At 37.7% G+C, this 13683-nt stretch overlaps 1 protein-coding gene across 2 annotated transcripts in view; it reads right to left on the bottom strand.

Moving 5' to 3' along the window:
- IPMK (inositol polyphosphate multikinase) overlaps positions 1-13387 on the bottom strand; it is a 43462-nt gene extending 30075 nt beyond the window's left edge. Inside the window, exons 1-2 of one of the 2 annotated variants that reach the window (XM_008695899.2) lie at positions 12849-13387; positions 358-452 (exon numbers count right to left, since the gene is read on the bottom strand). In XM_008695899.2, the coding sequence (XP_008694121.2) occupies positions 358-452; positions 12849-13038 (285 nt within the window). In that variant the 5' untranslated portion in view covers positions 13039-13387. The remainder of the gene's footprint in view (positions 1-357; positions 453-12848) is intronic. The other variant, XM_008695900.2, reaches the window with a different exon arrangement.
- Between the last annotated feature and the right edge of the window lie 296 nt (positions 13388-13683).

The following is a 13683-nucleotide window of genomic DNA, read 5'->3' as shown; positions in this document are numbered from 1 at the left end:
AAAAAATGAAGTAGAGTAGGGGCACCTCGATGGCTCAGTCAGTTGGGCAGCTGACTCTTGATTTCAGCTCAGGTCATGATCTCAGGGTCATAAGATCAAGCCCCGAGTTGGGCTCCTCACTCAGCACAGAGTCTGTTAGAGAGCCTCTCCCTCTGCCCTTCTCCCTCCCCAGCTCATAAATCTTAAAAATGAAGTGCAGTGGAAAATACTAGACTGTATCAGTAAAGGTAAGCATTGTATTTCATAAAGCTTTTGTTTCAGTCACATACACAATATACCAGGACATGCTGTCAAATGTATTTCTTACCTAGTCATCAGAAAACTATGAAAAGCTAAATACAATGAAACAAATCTTACCTCACTTACCATATTATAGAATTCCAGCTCTCTTGGACCCCTTGGAGGTGGTTGTAACTGTTTCAAAACTGTGCCATCTGGATGCTGCAGGATACCTACAGAATAAAAATCAGCTATTTTTTAATGCTTTGGTAATAGTACACCTTTCATCACAGGATAGATGTGTTCCTAAAGTTACCGATAAACCACTTTCATAAAAATTAAGGGTTTTTTTTTCCTTATTTCAGAAATTTTAACATTCCCAATACATTTCAGTGCTTGTTATATGCAAAGCACCAGAACACAAATTCTGAAGTGTGGTTTCATTGTCTTGAACTACTATACCCCCTAGAGCCCTCTCAGACTTTCTAATAAATTTAGACTGTATTTCTAAATTTTATAGAAATTCTTCAGTAACCATCTTCCTGGGAGAAAGTAATTTATAGCTAAACAAGAAGTTAAAAGAAGTACTGTAAACTGATTCCACTCTTGTAAACAGAAAAAAACATACATGTTAAGGTGGGACTATATGAATTTCCTATTTTGTAACTTTTTTATAAGTTTCTCTCATTTATTATAAGAAAGCAAGTAAAAATTTTTCCTGATTCAGATGCACTATGTACAGATAATATGAGGGCAAATAGCCACTGGGAAAAGTGGGGACTGAAATCAGACACCAAGCCTGGAGCTGGAAGGGGCAATCAGTCCGCTCAATGGAGGAGCTTTTTCCTAAAGCCATCACATATGTACCAGCACTGGTCCTGTCCCTATACCATGAAGACTCACTGCCAAATTTATATGCTAAAATCTTAAAATTTTCAAATACTGAGATTTCACAAATTCATGTGTTAGAACACAATAGGGCTCAAGTAAGTATCATAAGGAGAAAAGAGAATAGGTCAGAAAAAAATTTCTGGACTTCTACTTTCACCTAAGATACAGAAACCTAAAAACCCCATCCCAAGACTCAGGGTCATAGGGCCTACCTAATATTCACAAGCTGGACCAAGACAGCAAGAAACACCCCCCAGAGCCTTGCATCAGGCTAGTAATCACCAAGTAATAAGCAACAGTAATCTACACTTGGGGAAAAGGCATGAAGATGGAGAAAAACTATCTCTGAAGCATGAGTGCACAAGGAAGACATAAAGGGGCTAAACAGGAATGTTGAGAAAAATCCTCTGGCAAAGCAACCCCACTCTAAACAAAAGATTACAACAGAAAAATTGCAAGCTTGTGGTGCACTGAAGGTATTATTAGTCTGCTTCAGCTTCCATAATAAAATACCGTAGACCACGTGGCTTAAACAACAAAAATTTATTTTCTCACAATTCTAGAGGCTAGAAGTCACACATCAAGATTACAGCCTATCAGCTCCTGATGCGGGTTTTCTTCTTGGCTTGTAGACAGCTGCCTTCTCATTTTGTCCTCACAAGGTGGAGGCAGTGAGAGAGAAAACGTATTCTCTCATGTCTCCTTTTATAAGGACACTTATCCTTTTGGATCAGGCTCACCCTTATGCCCTCATTAATCTTAATTACCTCCATAAAGACCCTCTCCAAATACAAACATATTGAAGGTTGTTCTTTTAGTGTATGAATCTGGGGCAACACAACATTCAGTTCATAACAGAAAGTAAGTATAACAACAAAATTCAAACTTGGCTCTATTCCTGACTAGACTGGCTCAATCACCAACACTAACTGCCTAGCAGAAGAGGCATATTCATTTCAGTCATAAATACTGTTTGCCTTCGGTCTCACATGTGATGTCCAGAATTTAATAAAAAATTACAAAACATATGAAAAAGCAAGGGAAAAAACACTGATGTCAGAATTATCAAAGAATTTAAAATAAGCACAATTAACATGTTAAAGATTGTAATAGAAAAGGTAAATAACATGCATGCAAAGATGGGGAATTTCAGCCCAGAAATTGTAAGAGTCAAATGGAATGTTAGAAGTGAAAAACGGAGTGGCACCTGGGTAGCTTAGTCGGTTAAGCGCCTGCCTTCAGCTTAGCTCATGATCCCAGGGTCCTGGGATCCAGTTCCACATCAGGCTCCCTGCTCAGCAGGGAGTCTGTACTCCGCCTACCCCCCTTGTGCTCTCTCCTCTCTTGCTCACTCTCTCTAATAAATAAAAAAATAAATTAAATTTAAAAAAAAGAAATGAAAAAGAGTAAAGAGACAAAAATATGCTTTCTGTGGCCTCATCAGTGGACATAATATAGAAGAGAAAAGAATCAGGGAATTTGATGACAGGTCAACAGAAATTACCCACACTGAAACACAAACAGAAGAAAGAAAGAGTGGAAAAAATTAGAAGAAAGCACCTAAGATCTGTGGAATAACATCAAACAGTCTAAGATAACTATTAGAATCCTAGAAAAAATAAAAGGCACACTCATGTTCATTGCAGCTATTATCCACAATAGCCAAGAAGTCGAAGTAACCTAAATGTCCATCAACAGATGAAAGATTTAAAAAAAATGTAGTATATACATACAATGGAATATTTTTCAGTCTTATAGAAGGCAATTCTTTACTCCAAGCTACAACATGGATGAACCTTGAAGGCGTATGTTAAGTCAAATGAGACAGTCACAGAAGTACAAATACTGCATGATTCCACTTATATAAGCTATCTAAAGTAGTCAAACTCTTAGAAACAGTAATTACAATGCTGGTTTCCAGGTACTGGAAGGAGGGAGAGGGGGATTTGTTTTTCAAGGAATACAGAGTTTCACTTCTGCAAGATGAAAAAGTTCTAAGAGAGATGTTGCACAAAAATGTTTGTATAGTTAGTACTACTGCACTGTATCCTTAAAACGGTTAATATGGTAAATTTAATGTGTTTTTTACCACAATGAAAAATTATGTAGTTAGTGGGATTACAACTATGTAAAATAAATGCATGTTAAAATTTCTGTCTGTGGCTAGAACATTCTAGGTAATTTTTACTTCTTTTTTGGTAAGGTTTTCCAAAAGTTTCTATAATAAACTCACTGCTTTTATTAGAAAAAATGTATGACATGAGAAATTCAAATATGCTAAAATGATTACATATTGTATATAATATCAATTATGTAAACAAGTTATTGAAAAAGATGAAAGGAAAAAATCTTAAATGACAGGGTATGAGGAAATACTTGACAAGACAATGTCTAAAGTGTTCTAAAACTAATGAAAAACCTAAAAATACAGAGCCAGGGAATTCTAAATAGGATAGAAAATACAAACTCCTAGACATTTTAAATATAAAGACACAGACACAGATAAGTTAAAAGTAAAAGGATGAGAAAAAAGAATATACTAGCAAGTACCATTCATAAGAATGTTAACATATTAATATTACTATATATCAGACTATGTTAATATTAGACACAGAATTCAAGAAAAAAGAATGTTATATGTAAAAGGGACATTTCATAATGATAAGTCAATTCATTTAGACACAGCAATCCTAAATGTGTGTACCTAATAAGAGCTTCAAAATACATGAAATAAAAACTGACAGAAGTGAGAAGATAGACAAACCTGCAATTACTCTCTCAATAATTGATAAAACAAGCATACAGAACATCAGAAGTGACACATAAAGCCAAATAGTATCAACAACTTACCCACACTGACACGTACAGTATGCTATATCCAACAGAATACACATTTTTTTCATGTACAGATGAAACATTTACCAAGACTGACCATGTGCTGAATGATAAAAAAAAAAAACACCAAGTTTAAATTTAAAAGGACTGAATATTCTCTGCCCATAATGGAAATAACAAGATATTTGGGAAAATACCAAAGAAATGAGAAGTAAACACACTTGTAATTAATCCACGGATCAAAATTCACAAGGGAAATTAAAAAATATATTTTTTAAAGATTTTGTTTATTCATCTGACAGAGATAGAGACAGCCAGCAAGAGAGGGAACACAAGCAGAGGGAGTGGGAGAGGAAGAAGCAGGCTCACAGCGGAGGAGCCTGATGTGGGGCTCGATCCCATAACGCCGGGACCACGCCCTGAGCCGAAGGCAGCCGCTTAACCGCTGTGCCACCCAGGCGCCCCTAAGAAATATTTTTAACTAGGGGCGCCTGGGTGGCTCAGTCGTTAAGCGTCTGCCTTCGGCTCAGGGCGTGATCCCAGGGTGCTGGGATCGAGCCCCGCATCGGGCTCCCCGCTCCGCTGGGAGCCTGCTTCTTCCTCTCCCACTCCCTCTGCTTGCGTTCCCTCTCTCGCTGGCTGTCTCTCTGTCAAATAAATAAATAAAATCTTAAAAAAATATATTTTTAACTAAATGATAATGAAAACTAACATAACAAAATTTGTGAAATGCACCTGAAGTACTGATCTGTACTTAGAGGAAAATGAGTAGTTTTAAAGGCTCGTATTAGAAAAAAGAAAAGAAAAAAAGGTTCCAACTTAAGATGCTAGAAAAAAGTAATATATTAGCCCAAAATAAGTGGAAAGACAGGAGCAAATAAAAACAAAAACAATGAAATAAGAATGACAACAGAAAAAAAATAAATGAAAAAGATTCTCTGAGATCAATAAAACTGATAAAACTCTAGCTCAATGGATCAAGAAAAAAACATAAATTACCATTATTAGGAATAAATGAAAGATGGGATATCACTATAAATGCTATAAGCATTAAAGGCATAAGACAACTTCATACCAATAAATCCAACTTAAATAACATGAATAAATTCCTTTACACATGAATTATTAAAACACATGAAGTAAAAACTCTGAGTTGCCCTATGTCTACGAAGAACACTGAATTCATAATTTTAAATATCTTGAGATAATTATAGGCCAAAATGGGTTCAAAAGTAAATTCTATCAAACATTTACAGAAAACGATAACAGCATTCCTACCAAATTTTTTCAGAAAACAGAAAAGTGGCGAACATTTCCCCACTAATTTTATGAAACCAGCACATTCTTTTTAAAAACCCCAACAAAGACTTATAAGAAAATTATAGCCAATCATCTCAAATGAACACAGTCATAAAAATATTTAATGAAACATCAGTAAACCTAATCCAGCAATATATACAGGATAACTTATCATGACCATGTGGACTTATTCCAGGAAAGCAAAGTTAGTTTAAATATTTCAATATGAGTAAATATATTGATGTTTTGGGTAAGACAGAATTCTCAATGAGAAAGAAGGGATATGTAAATATAGAACAGGGAAGGGTAAAGAACAACCCTGTGGTATTAGGTTTAAATTATAGGTATAAGTATGAACACAAATTTTTAAAAAATATGAAATTATGTATTTCTTAGTCCAATCTGCTGAAAGGACAAACAGCAACCACACCCAAGGAGCAATGAGTATACCTGGTGCCCATACTTTGGCTTTTAAATACCATTTATCCCTAAAGGAATCAGGTTCTTGAAGAAAAGTAAGCCTGTTCCAGGGCTGGAACACAGAAAGTACAAGATAAACACAGAACATTTTTTATGCTAGAAAGTGAGAAAATGCTTTAAATGAAAAATGGGAAACATTGAAAAGACCAAGGAGCTAGCCTGAAGAAGCTCCCACCGCCCAAATTTGGGACAATCTGAGCATCAAGATAAGCAGTAACAATAACGGATAAGACCCATTGACTGAAGTCTGCAAAATCCTTATAATGAAAGAAAGCGAGAGAGAGAGAAGGGAAATCTACAATTCCCTAAAGCAGAACGCCAACTAACAAATTCAACAGGAATGACAGAGTTAGAATACTACCATTTTGCAACTACCATAGTAGTAAGTTGGTCAAATACTGTCAATGGATGCTTGTAATGCTGGGTGAAAACTGTGATGAGGAACAGGATATTAACAGTCTCAAACAGTCTCTTTATTCCTCTCAAATTACTTAATTACAATAGGAAAAATGAAAACTTGACAGTGGAAAACTTGGCAGGTATCACCTAACCAGGTGATCAAAGTCATGTCACCAGTAATGCAACTGACATCCTGTGCTTTATGATATGATGCTTCAAGAACACGTAATTCATATAGTATTCTGACCAAAAATGCATTAATCTGAATCTAATGATAGGAAAGCAACAAATATAAAGGATATTCCAAAAAAGCCATGCTTATACTCTTCAAATATTTCATAGTTATGAAATATAAAGAAAAAAATGAAAAACTGCTCCAAATGACAGGTAACTAAAGAGTCCTAACAACTAAATGCAACGTGCAGTCTTAGATGGGGGAAATTGCTACTAAGGATATTATAGAAAAAATGACAAAAGCCTAATGTTAAATATTCTCAATTTGATCATTTTACCATGGTTAGGTAAGAAAACGTTCTCATTTTTTGGAGTTATTTAATTATTTAGAGGAAAAGGGGTCATGATGCCTGCAATTTAATCTTAAAGGGTTCTGCAAAATCATTACCAAGTAGAGAGAGTAATAAAGAAAATGTGGCAAATTTTAATAAAAGGTAAAACTAGATGAATGGTATACATTAATTGATTATACTATTCTTACAACTTTTAAGTTTGAAATTTTTCAAAAATAAAATAAAAATTCTTTAAAAAGGCAGTACAATTTATGGTAGCATCAAATACTTGGGGAAAATCTAGTGAATGTTGTGTAAGACCTCTACACTGAGAACTATGACTAAGAGAAATTTAAGAAGGCCAAAATAAATGGAAAGATCTACTATGTTCATATATTAGAAAATACAAGTATTATAAAGAAATCAATTTTCACCAAAGCACCCTATAGACTCAAAGCAGACAAAAATCTTACCTTTTCTTGGTAATTAACTACGGGTTGATTTAAAATCTATATGTAAATGCAAAGGACCAGAAATCATCAAGACAATCTTGAAAAAGAAAACAGGATGCTTACTCTACCATACATCAAGACTCAATTCCTCACTGAATTAAGACAATGAGATATTACTGCTATAATAAACAAATAAATCAATGGAAATAAATACAAGTCCAAAAGCAAATCCAGGAAACTTAAAAAACTGGGGTATACATGCACAATGGAGTACAACTGAGTTGTTAAAAAGGATGAGGAAGCACTCTATGAATTGATACTACTGATTTTTAAAATAATATATTAAGTTTAAAATGTGAAGTGCAAAACAGTATATATAGCATAGTACTTTTTGTGTCAGAAAGAAAAATATGAAAGTTTATATAGATCTGCTTAATTTTGCAACAATAACTTAGCAAGGATAAATCAGAAAACAATGAAACTGGTTACCTACAAGGTATGTTGAGAAATGGGTGGAGTGACAGAAATGGAGTGACACTTTTTTGATACATCTCTCTGTAAAGTTCTGACTTTTGGAAGCCTGTTAATTTTATAAGCATTCAAAAATATATAATTAAATAAAAATGAAGGGAGGGAACTGAATTTAAACACAAACAAATGAATCCAGCTGCTTTTCAAATAAATAATATTACCTTAGAGAAGAGGGGGTAAAAATAACCAAAAAAAAAAAAAAAAAAAAAAAAAAGCCAGAAAACCCTACTCCAATAGCTTTTGAAGAGTTTCCAACCACACACCCTTAGTATAAGGGAATCAATCTCATTTTGAATCTTTATTCTAGGTTTGTTTTCTGCAATAGTATGGGTACAGAAATTCTGAAAATTACAAGAACAAGCAAAACAAACAAACCGAAAAAATCAACACACACAAAAAAACATTAATAATGTTGGGAGCCAAGGTTCTCACTGAGGTAGATGAGAAATACAAATTTAGAATCAGGAAAGGAAAGGAGAAAGGAAAGGAAGAGGACAGGACAGAACTCTGGTGCTGGAATGAAATCGGGAACATCAGTATGAAATTATGATTTCTAAATATTTATACATTCTTCTCAATTATCTTCTTTGAAAAGGCCAGGAAGCAATAACACTCCAATGGCAATGAGCACATCTAGCACCCAGATCTTGGTTTCAAAATACCATTTCCCACTGAAAATGAACCAGGGCTCCTGGGAGAAATTGCTGGTTCTAGAATTGGGAAAAGGAAAGTATAAGTCTAAAATAACTTGTGACAGAAAGGAAGGAAGCGCTCCCACTCACCAAATCTGGTAAAATTTGAACACGAAAATAAGTATGTTCTATAATGGGTCATGACACTTCATAAAATAAGAATCCATGGGTCCATACTATTAATAAAGGACATACATATTGGAGTAAAGGGAGGACTAGTTCTTAGAATGCTGACTGTTAAATAGAGGTAGTGATAGAACTGGGGAGAAAAATCACAATTTTTCAACTTTCAGAGTAAACACTGCTTCAGGCAAAAATCATCAATAGATGCCAAATCTAGGGGTGAAGGGTGATGAGGAGCAGGATATGTCCATGATCTCAAAGTGTCTCTCCACCAACAGCTTATTAGTTGCAAAGTGAAAAATATTAACTACATACCAGAGAAGCCAGACCACAACTGGACCAGATAACCAAAATAAGTATCACTAATAAATGGCAGATGGACATTCCAGGCCTCCAGATGTGGTACCCTGAGGAGAACGCACTTGTATAATATTCAAGTCAGAAATGCATCACCTGAATCTTACCATAACAACCCATCAGAAATCCAAATTAAAGAACATTTCATAAAATAGCCTGTACTCTTAAAAAAATGACAATGTCATAAAAGATAAAGGCTGAGGAGCTGTTATAAATTCAAGGATTCTAAGAGACATGACAACTAAATGCAATGAATGATCCTGAACTGAACCCTGGACTGAGAAAAACAAATATGATAAAAGACATTATCGGAACAGCTGAGAAAACTGTAATATGGATTATAGATTAAAGCATTGTATCACTGTTAAATTTCCTATATTTGATAAATGTGCCATGGTTACAGAATTACACACTGAAGTATTAATGTGTAAAGGGACAAGATATATGTAACCTATCTTCAAATAGTTCCCCCAAAATAAATAACATGCATAAAGAAATTCCACAAAATGTTAAATCCTCTGTATTGTCCTTGCAACTTCTCTAATATTTTAAGTCAATTAGTTTCAGAACTATCTAATAAAATGGACCATAAGCCAAAATAGACAACACCAGTTGAAATCCTTCTTTTACCCAGACTACCTCATTTCTATATCCTTAGTTAGATCAGGAAACAAACACAAGATTTCAACTATTTGTTTGAAACTTTAAGGAATTTTGAAAGAAATTAATGGTACACGTTAAATAATGAAACAGAAAAAGGATTTCATGCTAACTTGGGTGAACTTTGGGAACTTAAATTGACAGCAATTATACTTTTGTGAAACCTCCCTATAGAAAATGTTGCACAATGTGTAAGGTATACTATAATGTACAAAATGTTTAATACATTATTTATAATAGCAAAAAAATAGTGAATATATAAAAATCTACCACTAGAGGAATAAATTATGATACATTCACACTATGGAATACAACAGTTTTTTTTTTTTAAAGAATAAAGTGTATTATGAATACAAAAATATGGATATACCACATAATATACACTGAAAACAAAAAGTTGCTGATATATTTGTACAAAAAATTAGAGTTCTGTTAGTGTGTTTACATATGTGCGCAGAAACAAAAACCTGAGAGGATGCACCGAGAATAGTTAGCAGTGACTACCTCTGGGAGAGGGAGAGCAGGTGGAAGGGTACTATTACACTGTTTGAATTTTTTTCCTAAATGATTACGTACTGCTTTTATAATAATAAAAAAAAAAAGAACACTTCGTATTCTTAGAAATAAGATTGAAATCATATTTCAGTGAGGACCACAAAATATAACTCTGATAGCAGAACTGTAACATATTCTTTTTTTTTTTAATGTTTTTTAATTATATTATGTTAGTCACCATACAGTACACATCCCTGGTTTCTGATGTAAAGTTCGATGATTCATTAGTTGCATATAACATCCAGTGCACCACGCAATACGTACCTCCTTACTATCCATCACCGGCCTATCCCATTCCCCCAGCCCCCTCCCCTCTGAGGTCCCCAGTTTGTTTCTCAGAGTCCATAGTCTCTCATGCTTTATTCCCCCTTCTGATTACCCCCCTTTCTTTATCCCTTTCTTCCCCTACCGATCTTCCTAAGAACTGTAACATATTCTTATTACTCGGCTACAAGAAGATCTATTTTTATGTTCAAGTACCTTTGTGCAATTGGTTCCACGTTTTTAATTTTTAACAAAGCCAATCACTCCTTTTTGGAAATAGGTAAGATAGATATCAATCCGAAATTGAAAAACCCTTACTTAATGATAGTAACAAAAAATTTCCACACAATGTCTTTAAGAAAATTTATTCTGAGAATTTCAGTTGATAGCCAAACCAAAGTATAATCTACACAATGTACTTTACAACTGTAAGTTATTTATGATAGTAGAGAGACATAAAAAATTCTTGAACTTTGAATTACTGGCCATCTTGTTATCCATTTTATGAATAGGTAAGATTATCATCATTCAGGTGTCCTTTCATTAACAACAGATGCTAGGTTGCATAAATAATTATGAATTAAATTCAACAAAATATTAGGTTGCTAGCACAGGTTTGAGGCATTGTGCACTAGTGATACAAAGACAATCCCCAGTCAAGACTATCTTACAAAATTTTTTAAAAAGCTTATTTTAAATTGAATGCAATAATAAATAAAATTAAGGACTTTGTTTAGAATCTCAACTACTCCTTCAATTAGGTAATATGGGTGACAACTCTTTCAGCCACTGTTTGCAATGTGGTATAAAGTCACATTTGGAATACATTTGTGAATATGCGTGATAAGCAGTGGTTACATTCTCAAATGACAATCACCACTGAGACTGTGTTTATGCCGGGATTTTTTGTTTATCTATTTTCCTTTGCAGATGAGTCGATTTCTAGGGAACCTTGGGGAAACAATTATTTTTTTAGGCTTCTAAAATATTATTAGGAATATTATCACTACAATTCATGAAAATAAATCAATAGGTATGCAATATAAATCTACTAACAATAATTCCATAATTACGCTCAAACTCTCACTACCAGAAGAGACACACACAAGAACGTGTCTGTGCTAAGCATCTTAAGAACATTGTTTCCTTACATCTAGGCTAAGCACCTCGAGAAATATATGTTTCCTTGCCTGTGTGTACTAAAAGAACTGTCAATTTTCACTCTTTCAACATTTCCCAATTTAACTAAGCCCCAATCCCTGTACAAGGCTATAAGGATAAACAGATTTGGTCTCTAACTTAAAGGAACTCACAATTCAGTGGGGACAAAGGCACATAGTCTACATGACATCATCATTAACACCTAACTTTCACCAAAAGAAGAAAAGGTAAAGATAAAAGCAGTAAGAAATGTTGCTCTTTGAGAAATAACATACATACAAGCACTTATCCATTTTGAAAAAATCCTTGTTCGATGAGCTATCCCCAAGAACAATACGCGGTGGAAAAATACAGTGCTCTGAGGCAGGACCCTTGGCTTCTCTATTCTAACACATAGTAGCGGTGTGACTTCAGGCTTGTCACTTAACCAGGCTTGGCCTCTATTGCTCTTCTAAAAATGTCAGTATTATCTTACTACCCTAAGCCTGAATCATTTTACTAGCATAAACCAAACTGTATCTAGTGGTTTCCAAGTCTGAGATCTGTACTACTCACATACGCATACATCAGATGCCCCAAGTAATCATGGCCCGGAGAACCAGTGTGAGTAAACTAGGTGAATTACGGTTACTAAACTCTAACTTTCACATCACCAAGAGAATCAACTGCGATAGACTGTGTATTGTGCTTTGAATGTGGTAGGCTCACAAAATGTGTTACACAGGCCACAACACAGTCTTAAAAAGATAATCAAGAATAACTGAACGTCTTAACTGTGTACCCTTCTAGTGTAACAGCAGGGTATATTTCCTACCATCAGTTGGAGTTTCTGCACTACCGGAACCACGCCTCCTGAGAAATCCAGGAGATACCAGAAAAACCTCTCAAGGGAATAGGGAGAAAGATCCCTATAAGCCAAGACAAGCGTTGCCAATCAATCAATCAATCAATCAATGAAATAAGCCCTATGTTTTTTCTTCCCCTCCAGCTATGAAGCCGCACGCAGAAGAGAAGCACTAGATTAGCATCATCTGCATTTCATTCCTTTTCTTGTGCAATAGCTACCCGCCTATAATAAATAGACCTTGTGCTCAGGGGAGAATTTACTTCCCCGTCCAGTAAGTTCCTATTTTTCACTAAAAACGCCGTCTCCAATCAACAACCACCCTCCTGGGGAGACCAGGCACTCCTCTCCTCGCCACCTCCTGCTGCTGGCCTGACGCCCCCCACCCTAGTAATCTCCTCCCTTTCGAGCCTCTGCTACATGGATCGCGAGGCTCTGGGGGACAGCGGAAGAGGCCTGGGGTGCTGTGCGCACACCGGAGGAGAATCCAGCCCAGCCCGTGAGCGCCAAGCTGCCTCCGCCGGCCGGGGGCTCACAGAGGCGGAAGGGGAGCGGCGAGCCCCACGCCACCCCCACTTACCTACTTTGTCCTTCCCGTACATGTGCCCGGCCACCTGATGCGAGAGGGGCACGCAGCCGTTGAGGAAGCAGAGCCTGCCGCCTGCCGGCTTCGGGGTGCCCTCGGGGGGGGCTTCGCTCACCGGTGGGCTCCGCATTTCTGGGGGGCCGGGCGCCTCGAGTCGGAGGGGGGATGGCGGTTCCGTTGCCATAACGGAGAGCTGAAGCTGAAGCCGTAGCCGCAGCGGGAGTAGGCAAAAAATAAGACGGAGGAAGGGGGAACCGGAGAACCCGAGGGTCGCTCAGGCTCGGCCTCGAGGAGGCCCGGGGGTTCCCGCGGCTGGTGCCCGTTGAGGCCCGGGAAGGGGGCCCATGACGCCGCGGAGGCGCGGGCGCTCCCCTGCCCAACTCTCGGCGGAGCGGGGCTCCCGACTCCCGCCCCTCTGCCGCTGCGGCTACGGTTGCCGGCGCAGCCCTGGAGACGGAACCGAGCGGAGGAGCGGCGGCGGCGGCGCCCCGCGCTCCCTGGGGCCCTGACGGCGACGGCGGCCCCACCTCCTGCGCCCCCGCCCCCTCCCGCCGTCCTCCAGTCCCCTCAGCTGCCGCGCGCGTCAGCGCCGCCTGCACCGCCGCCGCAGCCGCTAGCTTCCGACTGCGCGACCCGCGGCCGCCGCCACTACTGAGCATGCCCAGAGGCTGCCCGACGGGACCCCCTGCAGCGGGGCGGGAGCTTGGCGCAGCCTGCGCGAGCTGAAGGCTACGGGATGGGGCAAGCGCACTAGCCGTCTTTCTCACCCCCACCCCTGAGCTGGCTTAACAATGCTAGCAGGACTGTTCTAGCTTCATTCATTCGGTGG

The sequence above is a fragment of the Ursus maritimus genome, unplaced genomic scaffold (assembly GCF_017311325.1).
Source record: "Ursus maritimus isolate PB19 unplaced genomic scaffold, ASM1731132v1 scaffold_7, whole genome shotgun sequence".
NCBI classification, from domain to species: Eukaryota; Metazoa; Chordata; class Mammalia; order Carnivora; family Ursidae; genus Ursus; species Ursus maritimus.
This window is presented reverse-complemented; position numbering and strand designations above follow the sequence as displayed.